Source organism: Anolis carolinensis, chromosome 5 (assembly GCF_035594765.1).
Source record: "Anolis carolinensis isolate JA03-04 chromosome 5, rAnoCar3.1.pri, whole genome shotgun sequence".
Taxonomy (NCBI): Eukaryota; Metazoa; Chordata; class Lepidosauria; order Squamata; family Dactyloidae; genus Anolis; species Anolis carolinensis.
In genome coordinates this window covers 37,814,267-37,833,105 of record NC_085845.1, presented here as the reverse complement: position 1 = coordinate 37,833,105, position 18,839 = coordinate 37,814,267, and the positions used below count along the sequence as shown (strand labels likewise).

Sequence of the window (18,839 nt, the reverse complement as noted above, 5' to 3'; positions counted from 1 at the left end):
GTATCATTGGGTGCCAGTTGTTCCACCCTTTCCTGGAAACTTTCCAGGGACCAACACACTTGAGATCACTGTCCTACCGAATGTGCCCCACAATGGAAATGGGTTTCTAATCCTTGCCATCTATATATATATAAATGTAATGTACAGTTTTCCAACGCAGTAAACAAAAAAACCACTGGATGAAATGAAACCAGATTTGACCACAATACACCTACTAATCCAATGTATGTACTTCACTAAAAAAAACCTTTTAAAAATACAGGAAAAAACTTAACCCCCCCCCCCCAAAAAAAAACCAAAAAGATGTTATAGCACATGCGCAACTGGTCCCGCAACCCCCTTCGCAAGGGAAAAACAATGCACCAACCATCCATTGCCAGGGAGACGGCTGTCCCAGATACGGCAGCCACGCCACTTCTGGTGTGACAAAAATCTTTCCTACTTGAGGCAAGTGTGAATGGGCCACCTTGCATAGCACTGAACAGCCTTGCAGATTCAACCCCAGGCTGCTTCCAACCTAAGGGGATCCTCCTTTGGCCACCTTGAGTAGCACTGAACAGCCTTGCAGCAACAAAGCCTGCTTGCTTCCTATCTAGGAATCCTTAGTAGGCCAGTTAGAATACCATTGAATACCCTTGCAGCTTCAAACCCTGGCTCCTTCTCATTACTTTATTTTCCACACCACCAGACTACACCACAGCAATGTGTGGCGGGCACGGCTAGTATACATATATAAAGAGTAATAAGGAAGATTGTTCTAAGAGGTGCAGTTTAAATGCAAGCCTACACCAATTAATGCACCTGAACAGCAAATATGTTATGGTTTTGAGAGGGAGAAGATAACCACAATCCAAACTTATGGAGACAGTTAGCAACTGTCACAGACCTACATATATTTTGAAAACTTTATCTACTATGTCTATCATGTTCCCCAAGACCCTCAATAACTCAGTAACTCTTTCACAGATTCAGCATTTGAATGTTGGATCCCTACCCACATAATGCCACATATGGAATGAGGATCATGGGAAAATATAAGAACCAATGGCACTTACTATAGTGCAGTATTCTGCTGTTTGTCATGTGCCTTCAAACAAACATGCTTGTGGCAACCCTAACAGAATCTTGGCAAGATATAGTCAGAGGAAGTTTGTAATTGTCCTCCTCAAAAGCATGGCGGTTAGGAATTCCCTACAGCCACCTAACTGGTTTTCATAGATGAATGGGGATTTGCCCTTCCTGGTTTCCCAGTATCCTGGTCCAACACTCAAACCACCACACAACTTTGGCTCTTAGTATAAAAACATTCCAGATTATCAGCACTTTTGCCACATCATGCTCTGAAATAAAGACAACTCACCTGAGACTCTTTCGTGCTCCACAAGATTTGTGTAGTGATTAAATATCTGTTCCTGGACTTTGCATACAGATCTTTTAATTTTTTCCCGTCGAGTCACCATGTAAGTCAGGTTTCGAACCTAAAAAGTACAACACACAAACTACACCTGAGGTTCACATAAAGGGAAATCGCATTATTTTGAAGTTTCTTTGGAAAAAGAAAAATTATTTACCAAATAAATTTACCAAATTTACAAAAAAAAAAAATCTTCAGGAATTAGAAGGATTCAAAAAAACTGTCCAATTCGTGAGCTAGTAAGTGACATAAAATGGAACCATAAGAATTTTAAGAGACAAAAGCAACCATTTAAAAAAAATGGAGGGGAACAGATGGTGATTCAGTCTTTCCATGCAGGAAGATGTACCTCCTCTTTGTGAATGTTTGGCTGCCTATGGTTTCTCAACAGGGAAGGTAAGTTGTATTATGCAAGTGCAAAGAGCATCTTTTTTCTATCACTACAGTCACACATTTCATCAGTCTGGAATTCAATAACTCTAGTCACTTACAGTTGCACCTTTGAGCTGTTTCAAACCTGTATCAGACGTAGGAGGAGAAGGTGGCAAGACTGCTATAATAGAGAATTGGGACTCCTGAAGATCCACAGAAGCACAATTTTCTAATTTCTTTAGTACTGACAAATGAGTCGAGGGCTACACAAAAACCTTTCTCCAGGCCATATGCAGCCTATGGGCTGCCCAGTTCTCATTCCTGGCATAAACCATTTGTTATGGGAACAAAGCAAAATCTGTCTTCCATATAAACCAAACAACATAGCAACTTACCCTCTCCAAATCCTGCCGGAGATGGGTAAAAAGCTGTAATCGCCTGAATAGAACGTCCTGTTCCCGTTTGGCTAGATTGTCCTCTTCATCTTTCTTTGGAGTGATCAAAGGTTTGTTGAAATTGGATTTCCTCTTCAATTTCCAATACTGGTATAGGAATTCTACAGAATCCTCTGGAAGCTGCAAGGCTTTAGCTACCTCTGAAGCATTAACAAAGGCATAGAATTCATCCTCCAGTTGCTGAAGCTTCTGCTTTCGAACACTGACTCTGTGGGCCTCCTCCTGGTTTTGATCCATACTGTCAAAGGGTTCTATGTGGGCATCAGGAGAACTGTCCTGTGTCCCATTCTCATTTTCCTGGCTGGTGCATTCACTTAGGTTTTCTTCATCTGGCTTCTTGGTGGAACTGTGCTTTGGGCAGTATGACTTGAACTTGACTTCATCATTGTCTGCCAGAATAGTCTTCATCTCCAAACCGCGATCAAATGCACAAGTGACATGGAAGGCGGTGCGACAGTTTTTCACTGAACACTAGAAACAAAAAAGAGTTACAAATCTGAAGCATTGGAATGTCATCTGTTAAAAGTAAAATAATAATCACAACAACAATTATTTTTGTGACTTCCTTTTTTAAAAAAACTACGATTACTAATCATGAGCTTCCTCAAGTACAAAATGAGGTGTGAGAAATAGATGAATAGTATCTTAAGACATCTGAATGAAACTTCGTAGGCGTAACATCAATTTCTCATTGCAGCTGTACATTTCCAAAATTCACTCCCATTTGTTGAGGTACTTTCCAATATAGCATACAACGAAGGCTTGGGGAGGAAGTTGCAAAAAGCCTTCAACAGGAAATAGAAAACCAGTCAATTCATTAATGAGCAGTATCCAGATAACCTATTATATGGGCAGAAGTACTTTCTCTCTGTACTAGTATCCCAACAGAGACACCGCTCAATAAATAACATGCAGCAGGTGAAAATGACTAGGTAGCTGAATATTCAAAAGTAGTAACAAACACAGTTTGCACAGATTAAACCCACATGGTTCTGCAACTTCTTGCTTATTCCACAATGCCATTGAATTGTCATACTGCAAGCTATTTTGGCTACATGGATAAGTATAACAATACAATCAAGTGGTGTACAGGCCTCCGGGGCAGATGGGGGAAGAAAGAGAAGGATAAGCAAACAGGACAGTGATGGCAGGAAGAGGATGGCAAAGCCAATGGTAAGACTCTGCAAAGAGAACTCTGTAAGGGATGAGGGGGGCTTATGTGAGTGAAAAGATTTTTTAAAAGAGAGTTCATTTGTGACAGAGACAGACAGTTGGGAGGAAGACAGTTACGACATTCTGAGGGAAGTGAATGTGTACTGGGTGTCTGAACTGAGTAAAAGAAAAAGTCTGACATAGCTCCATTTTAATTATTATTGGGTGTTTGGAATTAACCTCTGGAACTGATAAACCTATAATTCTATGAAAATTGAAGTCTACAGACCTTCTCAGAATGGTGATAGAAAACTAAGGTGTATCTCTTAATATTATAATTTTAAGAGTAAATGTAGAAGAAAACAGAACAGTGTAGGCTGCTAGTGGGGTGAAAATATTTTTGCTTGTTTTCATGCACTTCATGCACTGCAAATCTACCTGTAGCCTTACATTCTGCTTCCACCCCAAATTTCAGTATGAGTACCTATACATTTTTATATGGCTGTAGAATTTGAATGTGTCAAAAAAAAGGATTCAAATCAAATGTGCACTGTCACAATTTCCTTTATTACAAATATTCAGTGAAATTCATTTAGCTGAGGAATATCATAATGTGATTTTAGTCACTGGAAGAAATAGCATGGAAGGTCACTTGCGTAATTTAGGAATCTCATTTAATCAAACACTATCAAGACAATGCCAAGCAACCACACACATGGAAAGTAGTAAATATCAATCTATTGCTGCAATTCTCATCTTTGATGATTAAACAATAAATCATACTGTTGAATCTAAGGAAGATAAAGAAGTAATACTCTAAAGTCTAAACAAAAACTATTCCACAAATGCAGTGGTATTTTTTAAGAGTGCAGGTAATACAAGTATACATTGCAAGTGTTCCTCTCAAAATGGCAACAATATCATTTTGTAAATTTACCTTCAGACAGTCTATGCCAGGGATCCCCAAACTAAAGCCCGTGGGCCGGATGCGGCCCTCCAAGGTCACTAATCTGGCCCCTATCCAAAACTTTAGACTTAGGGTTGACCTAAGTCTACTTGGTCTTTGGGGGTCTCTTTGCTTACCTCTGGTCTTATGAGACCATCTAGATGGTCTTTGGCAGTCTCTTTGCTTACTTATGGTATTATGAAACCATCTAGATGGTCTTTGAGGTCCCTTTCTTTATCTATGGTCTTCTGATGGCTTGATAAGATCATCTAGATGGCCTTTGAGGGTCCCTTTCCTTACCGATGGTCTTATGAAACCATCTAGATGGCCTTTGGGGGTCCCTTTCCTTATCTATGGTCTTCTGATGGCCTGATGAGATCATCTAGATGGCCTTTGAGGGTCCCTTTCCTTACCAATGGTCTTATGAAACCTTCTAGATGGTCTTTGAGGTCCCTTTCCTTATCGATGGCCTGATGAGATCATCTAGATGGCCTTTGAGGGTCCCTTTACTTACCAATGGTCTTATGAGATCATCTAAATGGTCTTTGAAGGTCTCTTTGCTTAGCTACGGCCTTATGAGACCATCTAGATGGCCTTTGAGGGTGCCTTTACTTACCTATGGTTTTGTGAGATTGTCTTGATGGCCTTTGGGGGCCCCTTTCCTTACCTGTGGTCTTATGAAACCATCTAAATGATCTTTGAGGGTCCCTTTCCTTACTGATGGTCTTATGAGACCATCTAGATGGTCTTTGGAGGTCTCTTTGCTTACCGATGGTCTTGAGATCATCTAGATCAGGGGTCCCCAAACTAAGGCCCTCCAAGGTCATTGACCTGGCCTCTGTCCTAAACTTTAGACTTAGGGTTGACCTAAGTCTGAAATAACTTGAAGGCACATAACAACAACAATCCTAATTTTGGACTGTTTCATAGTCCAGCCCCCCAACAATCTGAGGGACTGTGAATCGGCCCTCCACTTAAAACGTTTGAGGACCCCTGGTCTATGCTGGACTTTCCAAAGGAAAGATGGCATATATCCAAAACTGCCTATATTTACAATGACACTGTTGCATGGGGATATTAGGTACACATCAACTCTGAGTTAAGAGAATCTACAAGGTCCATCCAGTCCAAATCCATTCTGCCATGCAAAAATGTTCAGCACTCCCAACAGATGGCCATCAACCTCTGTTTAAAAGCCTCCAGAGAAGCGGACTCTACACTCCGAGGCAGCATATTCCACCAATGAACAGCTCTTGCTATCAGAAATGTGACGCCTCTAGGCTGCGTGAGCACTGGAAACCAGACACAGAGGCCAATAAACAATCTAATATCTTTATTAAAGCAATAAAGGAGTCAAACAAAAATAAGCAGAGTATACAGTCCAGCAATAGTCCTTTTAGGAAAGGTCAAAAATAGTCCAATAATATAAAGTTAGATGTCCAGTATTAGAGTTCAAAGTTTTAAATCCAATAACCGAAACACACTCAAACTTCCAAGCAGTTTGAGTGGGGAATAAAGCAAGGTCTTTCAAAGAGTTCCAGGTTCAATGTCCAAGGCTGGGATAACAAGGCAAGGCAAGGTTGGTTGTGGTGGAACTGATCTGCAGTCCAGACTTGACAGGGAGATGAGATGCAAAGCGCGGTCTACTCAAGAGTAGCGCGCCGCAGGATCTAGAGTCGATGTTAACCTTCCAACTGACACGTTGACACCGCGCTGGCTAGCCTGCGCGCAGAACTTTTATGGGACTTCAAATCTCCCCTCAAACTAGGTGCCTGAACACTTTTTCCCAAGGGAAACGGACTGAAGACAACAACTTGCCAGATGCAACCCCCCTGGAAACTCTCAAGGGAATCGGTTTAATTAGCGTCCTCTCTCTCCGCTAACCTCGCGCTTCTCCGATTCTCCTTCTCAGAGCGAAACGTTTTCAGAAACAATCTCCTATCAAAAGGAGCACTATCCGGGGAACCAGGCTCTGTTTCAAGGGCTTTCGTAATTAGCTTTGGGCTCAAACTGTCAACAGGGAACATCTGGAAGGGAGCAGAATCTTGCTGAGGCAGCACAAACCCCATATCCTCTTCAGTCTGATCCATAATGGCTGCGGGGTCATGACTCGAGGGTCCCTGAGACATCACAAGAAAGTTCTTCCCCATCTTTAGGTAGAATCTCTTTTCCAGCAGTTTGAACCCTTTGCTTCATGACATCCATTCAAATTAGCAAACATGGCTATCATGCCACCTCTTAGTATGGACAAAGCTCACTCCCTGGTTCAAAACTTAAGTTAATAAAACAGTGTATAGGGACAATAAGTATTTATTTCTTAATCCACCATGCACCACTTATACATACAGAAATCACTTTCTTAGCTTCTGTTTTATGATTCCCTTGGAAGAGGAATGGTAAAGTCTCTGACAAAACAATTGAAAAACTGGTCAAATTCACTCTTGAAATTCTGTAATCCCTCTGATTCAGAAGGAAGAAAGAAGTGCAGAGGGGAGAGCATGATCTGAAAACACCAAAACTCTAACACATGTTCAGGTCTCTTTTTTCTTCTTCATTCACACAGTCGTTTCCGACTCTTTGTGACCTCATGGACCAGCCCATGCCAGAGCTCCCTGTCAGCTGTCGCCGCCCCCAGTTCCTTCAAGTTCATGCCAGTCACTTCAAGGATACCGTCCATCCATCTTGCCCTTGGTCAGCCTCTCTTCCTTTTTCCTTCCATTTTCCCCAGCATCATGATCTTTTCCAAGCTTTCCTGTCTTCTCATGATGTGGCCAAAATACTTCATCTTTGCTTCTAATATCCTTCCCTCCAGTGAGCAGTTGGGCATTATTTCCTGGAGGATTGACTGGTTGGATTTTCTTGCGGTCCAAGGTACTCTCAGGATTTTCCTCCAGCACCAAAGTTCGAAGGCATCTATCTTCCTTCGCTCAGCCTTCCTTATGGTCCAGCTCTCGCATCCATAGGTTACTATGGGGAATACCATTGCTTTCACTATGCAGACCTTCGTTGCCAATGTGATGTCTCTGCTTTTCACTATTTTGAGGTTGGTCATTGCTTTCCTCCCAAGAAGTAAATGTCTTCTGATTTCCTGGCTGCAGTCTGCATCTGCAGTGATCTTCGCGCCTAGAAATATAAAGTCTGTCACTGCCTCCATGTTTCCTCCCTATATTTGCCAGTTATCAAAGGTGTAGTTGCCATGATCTTGGTTTTCTTGATGTTTAACTGAAGCCCGGCTTTTGCACTTTCTTCTTTCACCTTGGTGATAAGGCTCCTCAGCTCCTCCTCACTTTCAGCCATCAGAGTGGTATCATCTGCATACCTAAGGTTGCTAATATTTTTTCCAGCAATTTTAACTCTGGCCTTGGATTCGTCAAGCACCGCACGTCGCATGATGTGTTCTGCGTACAAGTTGAATTGGGCATAACTCCCTCTATTGTTTCATTTCGCCTTCCTTCTTTCTTGGGCTACTTCCAGTGTCTCAGCAGACAACCATCTTGCCTTCTTGGTTTTCTTTTTCTTTGGGATGTACTTTGTTGCCGCCTCCTGAACAATGTTGTGAACTTCTGTCCATAGTTCTTCTGGGACTCTATTTATTAAATCTAGTCCCTGAAATCTATTCTTCACCTCCACTGCATATTCATTAGGAATATTTGTGAGATCATATCTAATTGGTCTATGTATTTCCCCCATTCTCTTTAGTTTGATTCTAAATTGTGCAATAAGAAGTTCGTGATCTGAACTACAGTCAGCTCCAGGTCTTGTTTTCACCAACTGGATTGATGTCCGCCACCTTTGGCTGCAAATGATGTAGTCAATCTGATTTCGGTGTTGACCATCTGGTGAAGTCCATGTATAAAACTGCCTTTTAGGTTGTTGGAAAAGGGTGTTTGTTATGCACAGTGAGTTTTCCTGGCAAAATTCTATCAGCCTACGTCCTGCTTCATTTTGTTGTCCCAGACCATGCTTGCCTGTGATCCCAGTTGTCATTTGACTGCCCACCTTAGCATTCCAATCTCCTGTAATGAAAATAATGTCTCTTTTTGATCTAATTCTGCTTCTTCAGCAGTTGTGGTTGGGGCGTATATTTGGATCACTGTGATGTTAAACAGCTTGCCTTGAACTCGAATTGAGATCATTCTATCATTTTTGGGGTTGTATCCAAGCACTGCTTTAGCAACTTTGTTATTAATTATGAAGGCTACTCCATTTCTTCGGTGTTCCTCTTGTCCGCAGTAGTAAATCTGGTGGTCATCTGTTGTGAAGTGGCCCATTCCAGTCCGTTTCAGTTCACTGACTCCCAGAATGTCTATCTTTAATCTTAGCTATTTGTAAATCTGTGAAAATCATTCAAGCTAATCTCTTATATATCTATGTTTTTCTTCATTATAGATGTATGTTTTTCTCCATATGACCAATGTCTAATTTTAAGAAAATAAATACAACAAAATAGACTAGAATGTTGTCATGCTAGCTCACAATTAGATAGCAATTCTTTCTTTAAATTTTATGCATAAAACATTTATTAGTGTTCTAAAATCCAAGCACCACAAAATGATTCCTCTACATTAATAAATATTTTATGCAAAAACATGAAAGAATAAACATGAAAGAACAGATCACTGAACAGGGAGCTAACATGGATTGACTTCTAATATATCACATATATACTACAAGAATTTTATTCTAATATAAAGCTCACTGGAACAAAGTATAAGGGGCATCACAATGAGGAAAAAAAACATCCCTTACCTAGAAAGCTGGAAGAGCTCATTAGAAGAAGAAAAGAGATTCTTACATTGTCACAAAGCACTATTATCATAGCAATATACACCAAGCCCTGACAGAACTACAACATCACCAGCCTTAAATGAGAAAGGTTCAGGCTCAGTATCTTCAAAAACTATAGAAATATGAATAGAAGAAGAACAAGCAGGGAAAAAATAAGGAGCAAAGAGAAAAAAGTCTGTTCTAGGTAGAGGTCGCAAACAAGATAGCCATGTCCCAAAGGGCCGATCATATTCACAGGTCATTTTCCCAACCTATCTCTGAGGGAGATGATGGGGAAAAACCCAAGATGTATGGATTCTTATTCTTACCAAGCTAAACAGCTGCATCAGCAGCAGCCATTTAAAAAATCTTCCTAAAAATCCATTTTCATAATATCGTTCAAAGACACAGAGACAAGAAACTGACAACATTCAAAAGCAGTACCACCTCATCTCATCCATGTTGCCATTGCTGTTTCTGCTACCATTTTTTTTAAATCCCAATACTGTGCTGTAAAACATGGTATTTGAGGAGAATACGTTTGCTTTTGTTCCTGTTCAGAAACAGGAAATTTTAAAGAGGGAAAAGAATAGTGAGGGAGAAGGGATTGAAGATAGTAACAAACATGAATATATACCAAAAATAAATGAAACAAGTGGGAACAGCTATTTCAAGCAAAGCAACACAATTTGCAGACAGAAGCCAAGACATGGAACATTACTTAATCAGCGACAAATAAAACAATTATAAAAAGAAAAGAGATAATAAGGGTAAAGGGACTGGTATTGGAGGATATAAACTACACATCTGGAAACCACATCACCACACATAGTGGCTGCAATCCAACATCCCCTCAGTAGAGTGTAAATATCCTCATGCAGAGAAATGGCACATCACATTATCAGTTCCCATGCAGAATAGCAATATTTTACAACCTTGTCAATGACTGGATGCCATGGTACAAAGTGAAAAGCACAATCCTAACTCTAACTCTCTACTATCATAAGAAAGACTGTTACCACTTGAAAGCGTGAGACACAAAGTTTCCAATGATTACCGCTAAATGCCTCTCCCAGCACACACACAACCTTTAGCACAAGATGGTGGTTCATCAACTTAAGGCATTTTGTGTTCTGCAGTTTAGCAAGACCGCATGCATTTCAACAGCGTTTTGGCATTGATCTGTCGTTGGTAAAGACAACTTGAAGAAACAGGGTGTTTATGTATGGGGAAGAGCACAGAATTCAAGTGATTTTTCTACATAGCCCACACATGTCCACTTGTCATGCCAGTCTAGAACTAGTGATCTCTCATACGACTGTCTGACCTTTAATCATGAGGCCATAAAGGTTGCAACTAGTATTTGCTCTTTGTGCAGGTGACAAAGGAAAGTGTGTAGAACTGAGATCTTGGACATATGGGAGGTGCAGCCCAACAGTTCTACAGTTTCATAAAAGGTCCAATTACATGGGTACGCAATTTCTAATGAGATCATTCAAAAAGTCAAAAAGCAAACAATGAGTATTTCTAATTAACAGCATTACAAAATACCTAACCTAAGCAACACCAGGTATATATGCTAGTACTCCATTAAATAGTTAATTTATTTATTTATTTACAGTATTTATATTCTGTCCTTCTTACCTCGAAGGGGACTCAGGGCGGATCACATTATATACATATAGGGCAAGCATTCAATGCCCATATACACATAGAACCGAGACAGAGACAGACGCAGAGGCAATTTAACCTTCTCCTGAGGGGATGTTCGATTCTGGCCACAGGGGGGAGCAGCTGCTTCATCATCCACTGTGATGGCACTTCCTCATTCCAACGTCGTAAATTAGTTAAATTTGCCTCCCCACTTTATAAGTGGTACCTTATTTCCTACTTGATAGATGCAACTATCTTTTGGGTTGCTTAGGTCAGCAACGAGCAGGGGCTATTTTTTTATTTTTTAATTGACGGGTGCTCATCCCGCCACGGGCTGGCCTCGAACTCATGACCTCATGGTCAGAGTGATTTATTGCAGCAGGCTGCTCACCAGCCTGCGCCACCGCCCGGCCCCTGAACATAATGAACATAATACCAAGGAAAAACTCACTACAAGAGCATTTGGAGGGGGGATCTTTAGCAAAAATATATTCTTAACACTCAGGTTGCTTACCTGTATGGATGCTCCAATCTTCTCATTGCAAAGACTGCATATCAGTGCCCACCTGCTGCTTGGTATGTGGGAGACCTTGGTGATTGGTTCCATCTTTTCTGGGCTGCCAATGCTCACCTAAGGTCATGGAATAAATAAACACAGCACACATTTATATAAATCAAGCAGTAAACAAACAAAGGAGTAAACAACCATCCTGAATTAATTATGAAGAAGAAATGCTTAACTGTGTTTTCAAAAGTTCATCTTAATCTATCCAACAACATAGCTATTTTAAGGACAGGAAATTCATTGTTTTATTTCTACCCCTCCCAAGGATCACAGAGAGGCAAGCTAAGCAGTGAAATATTAACTTCCCACCACAGCCTGTGTCAGGGTCACTAGTGAACAGGTTTCAATCTAAATCGTGTTATCAGCCAAACTACATTTATTTTATTCTAAATTCTACATTAGTTTTGGAATTCCACATCCACTCCGCTCTTTCCCCATCTTCTATTCCAGCTTAATGTTGTTATGTGCCCTCAAAAGATTTATGACTAATGAAAACCAATCAGATTTTCTTGGCCTTTGCCCTACTCTAAGGCTGAGAGAATGTGGCTTGCCAAAGTGTGGGCTTCCATGGCCAAGTAGAGTTGTAGTCCATTACTCAAGCTATTACACCATGCTAAGCGCGGTTCATGGGGATGAGAGAGAGGGCCTTCTCGGTGGTGGCCACCCAGCTTTGGAACTCCCTCCCATGAGAATTAGACAAGCCCCAACACTGTCCACCTTTCATAGGGACCTGAAAACTTGGTTGTTTCAGCTTGCTTTTGACAATGCTTAGTCCCTAGTCACAAATGCCTAGTCCCTAGGTTCCACTAGAATATGCTGCTCTCTTCACTTTATCCAATACCTGGCCCTATCTTATGCTGCTTGCACTACCCCATGCCTAGCCCTTGTATATCCTGATCACGCCCATTGTACTACAGCAATTGGTTCCCCTGAGTATTGATTATGTGCATGTTCAATATTCTTATCTTTTATTGAATTTGTGTTTTAACTGTTTTGTTATTTTTAACAATGTTTTATATTAACTATGTTTTTGCTTTGATTGGTTGTTTGTATTTGTGTCTATGGGCTCCCAAATGTAAGACACCCCAAGTCCCGTTTGGGAGATGGTGGCAGGGTATAAGAATAAAGCTGCTGTTGTTATTGCTGCTATTATTGTTGTTGTTGTTGTTGTTATAGTTTTCTCTAGTCCAACTACAAAGTAAAATTCTAATTACAGCATGCACTGAATCAATAGTTTCTCTTAATCTGACTCTCTCTGAAATCTTTTTGCATTAGGTGAAAAGCTCTGTGAATTTCATCTCTACTGTATGAACACTACAGTGATAACTGCTGTATGGACATTAAACTTCTTTCTTCCCTAGGTTGAGACGGAACGTTCTCCTTCTTCCAGGGCAGGCTTGTTTGCTTTGCCAGAACATCAGAAGACCCCTTCAGGGCCATATTCCTGCCTTTATAACAGGGGTGAGCAACCTAAGGCCCACAGACCACTTGAGGTTCCCAATCAATTTTTAATACCCCTCAATGCTCTAGTGAAATCCCACTATGGATCAAAATGACCCATAGAACACCCACCTCATGTAAAGGTGTTGTACCTTTACTCACTCTTACACAAAAAAGTCATCACTCAATTAGTTGTGAACACATCAGAAAAGAAATGAAGTGGAAATTCTATTGTCAACCCAAAACAAGAATGTGCAGCTCTTCAACTCCTCCCTTCCACTTAGTAGTCTCACGATACATCCAAACCACATGATGGTAAAAGCATGCCTCAAGATCTCTTATTTCGCATTCAGTACAGGTAGGGGAACAGTTTTCCCAACTGGTTCAGCTACCCCGATGTCCTTGCTGCTACAGTCTACTGTGTTTCCACATGCCACCTCTTGTTATAAAACATGATTCAATAAAGAAGTACCTTCCATTCAAAGCATAGATTCTCTGAACACTCACCTCAGGAATCCAGAGGGCACAACTAACATGAACCCACTTTGTCCCACTACGGGTCGGTTTCATGGCTCCACCTTTCTTGGGACATAATAAACATTTTGGCTGAACACCAAGAGCACAGGTTCGACATAGCCAGCTGCCTTCTGGGACTTTGAGGATGCCATAGCAAGCCTGTTGTTTCATAACAGACAATGGAAATTAAGGAAGAAAAAGGGGCTGAGTGTTAAAACATTATCATTAAAAGGACACTTCATTTGCACAAGAGTTTTGTAAATACTTCAATAGCATATAGAATTATTATTCAGTCAGCTCCTCATCCATTCTACCTACAAATGTTTGATGTAGGTCACATTACAAACATGGACTGAAGCTGAGAATGGTTAGAACAGATCCATCCAGGAAAAAGGTGGGTGAAGAGAGAACTAAATTAGAGCATTTAAAACATAAATAAAAATAAAAATAAAGAACATTTGATTTGGTACAGCAGGAGGAACTATGCCTTAAAAGAATCCCAGAGCCACATGTCTCTTTAACTTTGCTCTCCAATAGGGAGGAAAGGGGGAAATGACTTGTTTAAAGGACCACAACAAGGATTGCTACAGGTGATATCAGGGACGCCTGTCAAGCATACCGTATCACGATATGATAGTTGGTAAAGTGCTTTCTGAGTGGTCAGGACTCCAAGTGGCTAAGAGATCTCAGTAATCAGCTTTTCTAGGCTACATGTGGACCCAGTTAGAAAATGAATCTAATGCATAAGCCATCATATAATCTGGCCAAGCCATGTGTGACGTCAACTCCAATTATCACCTCAGCATGCAGATGCCTAGTCATGCAGAATACATTTTTAGTAGTTACACCACCTTTAAGCACCGGTAACTTTTAAGTTAATTCCAGTACAACCTTCCCTTTGCTGACATAGCTGGTTAGGATTGTCCCTCTTTGGTTCATGTGGCATGACTACCAAACATTGATTCTCCATGACTGGGCAAACAGAGACTGTACTAGTATCTTGAACAGACTAGAATAGTTCTTCCAGACATTAGCAAGTCCTACTTTAGAAACTGGAACAAGAACCAAAGAGGGACAATCTTGAACCAGCTATGTCTGCAAGGGGAATCCTGCCTGAGTTAATCATTATCTCACCTGGACTTGAGCCAGAATTTTGAAACTGAAATAAGAACAGGATATATTTATATCTGCATCCACCTGAAAGATGAGAAGGTGAAAGCAAAAAATAGAGAGGGTGTTCCAAAAGCAGAAATGATACTACGCAGGGCTCTGGCTTAAGTTTTGTCCCAAGGAAAGGGTGACCACATCTGTGGCACTGTCATTATTTCCTTCAGTAAGAACAGGGTCCATGTGGAAATTTTTAGTTTATTTTGACAGGTTTTAACTTTGTATGGTCCAGTGTAATAAATGTTATAGGAATAGCTGCCAGTATATCAAGTGGATGCCTTTTAAAATAAACACAATAATGCAATTTTCTCTACTGGATATATAGACATATCTATATGCCTTTGGGTACAACACCCAAAAATACCCCTTAACTGCTTATCAGACATTATTGGAGAATAAACAGCAGCAAGCACTGAACTCCCTCAACAGGAAATAGCCAACCACAAAATGGTGATGTATTAAAATAGTTATCTATATTGTGTTTTGCTCTCAAAGCATTTATCAGCATAGGTTCTTCTGTAATACCTCACACGCCTATAGTAATGTATACAACAAATGCTTGTTATGCATATAGACAAGAGAAGTAGCTGGTGATCTTTATAAAGGGAAAAAGAATGAGAAAGAGAAACAGAGCCTATTTCTTTTTTTAAAGATGTATTAATATATTCATCTGTCTGTGAGTCTGAGGCTTCTCTGAACATTTTAATTTAAATATGAACAGTGATGACACAATGTATATACCATATATAAAGAAAACAAACACTTAAGATGCACCATATTTAACTTGACGAAGTGTAAGAATAAACTTCCATCATCCTCAACCAGGATGGTCAAAACCCATGCAGGTTGGCAATGATGGGCTAGGTAGTCCAATATGAAATATGGAATTGTTTATGGAATAGAACCCCTATAGCGTCTCAGCCATATCTTGTATGACCCTAGATGACTCTGCAAGTTGTAGTCCACACAAGTAATCTTTCTAAGCACTGATCTAATCCTGGAGTTAAACATGTTGAAACACACTGCCCATTTGTTAAGAGATGTACAAGTAGATCATCTCAGGAAAAGTGGATCTATAGGAAAGGCCTACAAGAAAACAAGCACCCAATCTTTAGATTTCCAAAGAAAAGCAATGTGCAAGTGCCACAGGTATACCCCCCACCCACCCGCCCATTGTACTTTTGGAAATCACTTGCCTGATTTGAAAGCATAAAAAGCAGAGAGAAGATACCAATGCTTTGCCCAAATTACTAAAGAAATCTCCTTCCCACATCATCTCTTTCACTTCTACAAATATATTTCATCTAAGATCCTTATACTGGCAATGTTTAAAACCATCACTGTCTACTCTTTGCAATGGAAAAATCAGGACAAAATAGTCTCAATATTAATTATGGTGCATCTGTCTGCTGTACCTGATGAACACAAATATTGCATTTGTCACAGAACACCATCTCATTGCCATCTTCACCATCTGGAGACTGGCAAACATCACAGACCACATCCTCATCATACTCGATTCCAAGTCCTTCCTCAGTTTCAATGGCATGATTCATGTTGTCATAGCATCGCTGTTCAAATTCTTCCATGATTCTCTCCATGGTGTATTCATCCAACTCAGGCATCCCTGGGAAATCAATCCAAATTAACATTTTTTTTAAAAAATGATTAATTAATTAAAGTTATGTCTTGCCACTCTCCTATGGGGTACAAAGCGGCTGCCAATTAACACACAAAGGCAATGGCGGCTACAAATTTCTGTGTCAATTTTACATCAGGGTTGGAAACTCTGGCTTTCCAGAAGTTCTGGACCTACAAATTCCAATAGCCATGCCCTATTTGGTTTGGCGAGGAATTACGGAAGTTTCAGTCCAAAACATCAGGTAGGCACAGCCTCACCATTTTAGAATTACATTAAATTGCCCAGCTGCTGTACCCAGCAATGTTTTCTCTAGCTAAGATACATATATTGATGACATCTTCGTCATGTGAAGTCAAAGAAAACGATCAATTGAAAGATTCCACCAGAGATTCAATAACTTACCCCCAACCATCAACAAGTGGTTAGATATATTACACAAGAATTTCACTATCTTGACACAATTACATAATCAGTATATAGGCCACCATCTTTTAGGTAACATATGCAGATATAACTGGGGATTATATCTATTTATGTACTTTTTTTAACCAAGTGGAAGGAAATAGCCAGCATGAATACCCCCATCCCATTCCAGCATGCAACAGTTACTGGGCTGCTAGGCACAACTCCATCTCCGTAGCTATTAACTTGCTTGCAAGTATAGCTACTAGGCCCATTCGACATGCTCTTGAGAAGGAATAGAGAGTCTTATGATGAGGACAGAGACTTGAGTCCTCTCAGGCGGGATATAAATAAAGATTTATTATTTATTACTGTTCCTTTGTCCCTGTGCCAGGTTGAACTCAGGGACACCCACAATGTCAATCAGTGACCAAATGATGAAGCTGTATTTGGCAAATCCCTGGCTATTGTTGACAGCAGCCGTCACGAGGCATTCCACCATTTTTGTTGTTATTGGGGAATTTCATAAATTTAATAAATTAGCCTATTAATTCATTTCAGCATAACCTGGAATTTGTTTCTCAGACAGGTTTCCCTTTTTCTTACTTTTTAATCAAGTCCTAGGAATCCTGTCTTTGGGGGGGGGGGGGATAGCTGTTATACTGTCACTTCTCAACTTACATTAGTGTTTCTGTCTTCTGATCATCACATCACATCCATCACTCCAAAAAACATAAACATATGCAACTTGTTTGGATGCACTCCTTCACTTACCCCCTCTTTTCCTCTTAAAAATACAACTATGTAAAATATAAAGAGGTAGATGTACCATTATGACCACTTGGCCTGCTCTCTGACACTTCTCTCAAAACTCAACCCACTGTATTTGAATGTTTCACTTACCCATTTCTTTGAATTCTTCATTGGCCAGTTCCAACCATGCCACATCCATGTAATTAAGGTCATACCGACATACACTCTCAGCCAAAGTTCGGATGTCAACATACCCAAGCTCAGGGGGCTCAGAACCCGAGGAAAGGATATATTTCCGAGGTCTGGTAAATATGACTGCTTTTGTCTCAGACACAACTCTGAAAGTGTAGCAAATAGGTGTTAATTACATTAGGGTTTAATTCTCTTGAAGGCTCTGAATTCTCAATCCTCTTATGCAATTACTGTCCAAGATTTCACAACTACCATCTCATCATCCTATCACACTGACTAAAGTGATACGACTGCAGAATAAATGTATCGATTCAATACCCCACTTTTCTCCCAACAGGACCCAAGGCAGTTTATCACAAAATAAAAATATGCACTTCTATTCTTTATTAAAAGTATTTATACTCTGCTTTTCTTTTCCCAGAATGTGAATAAGATTCCAATATTCTTAAAAATATATCAATTTTCAATAATCAAAATTCTATAATATTTATTAAATAGTTTAAAGTAATAAAATTCCAAAAATATTGTTAAAATCCAAAGAAACAGAACATTAACACTGCGGAGAGGAAGCTATTTAGTTTTCAGTGCTTATCAAAAAATTCATCTCACTGCCCCTACAAAACACAATACAGTTCCACTGCAGCAAAATAACCCATGCACTGAGGATTCCCATGAGCTTAAGAAAATGTCTTCTGTCATACAAAAATGCCTCAAATGGTGCAAAAAAAACCTGAATCAATGTATGAAAGGCATTCACAGGCCTCCGATTATGTCCAACAAAGGACTGTACTGCCTATGTGCAATGTTGCCTATGAGAACAAGTGGAAAATTCGCAGCACATGGATGCTATGCACAGTAGCAGCATTTTGTACTTGACATTAATACATTTGCCACAAACCACAAAGATCAGCACTAAAACTTTTATCAGTAAAATACTGAGAAGGCAGGAAAGCTAACCTTCAGTCCACTCAGTCATCTAGGAAACCCATAATTATAACATTCTAAAAGGAATCAGAAACCTACATAAACAATGATATAGGCATGACGATGTAAAAATATGAAGACAGAAAATAGATGCTGCCAACACAACAGAATTCAATTTCAACATTACTTTAAAATGTTTATAAACTACTCTTCCTATCTGCATCTAAATTAATGAGTCGGCAGATTCTAACAAACATAAACACGAAGGCAAACATTCAATGCCTTAAAAACAGCCATAAATACAAATACAATAACAACCCACCTGAATCCCAAAGTAAAACAACATCTAATTGCAAAATGTAACATAAAACTAAAATTACATAATCAAATTAAATTATATTAACCTAAAAACACAAATCACAATTTCAGAATCACTAAAGGTTCAATTAAGAAAGTTTAAAATTAATTACGTTGCTGGG

The 18,839-nt window shown here is 39.8% G+C and overlaps 1 protein-coding gene across 3 annotated transcripts in view; it reads right to left on the bottom strand.

Moving 5' to 3' along the window:
- jade1 (jade family PHD finger 1) overlaps positions 1-18,839 on the bottom strand; it is a 93,447-nt gene that overhangs the window by 5,476 nt on the left and 69,132 nt on the right. For all 3 annotated transcript variants that reach the window (XM_008112032.3, XM_062983652.1, XM_062983651.1), the window contains 6 exons: positions 17,395-17,582; positions 15,863-16,074; positions 13,272-13,439; positions 11,274-11,390; positions 2,182-2,712; positions 1,361-1,478 (listed from right to left, as the gene is read on the bottom strand). In XM_008112032.3, the coding sequence (XP_008110239.2) occupies positions 1,361-1,478; positions 2,182-2,712; positions 11,274-11,390; positions 13,272-13,439; positions 15,863-16,074; positions 17,395-17,582 (1,334 nt within the window). The remainder of the gene's footprint in view (positions 1-1,360; positions 1,479-2,181; positions 2,713-11,273; positions 11,391-13,271; positions 13,440-15,862; positions 16,075-17,394; positions 17,583-18,839) is intronic.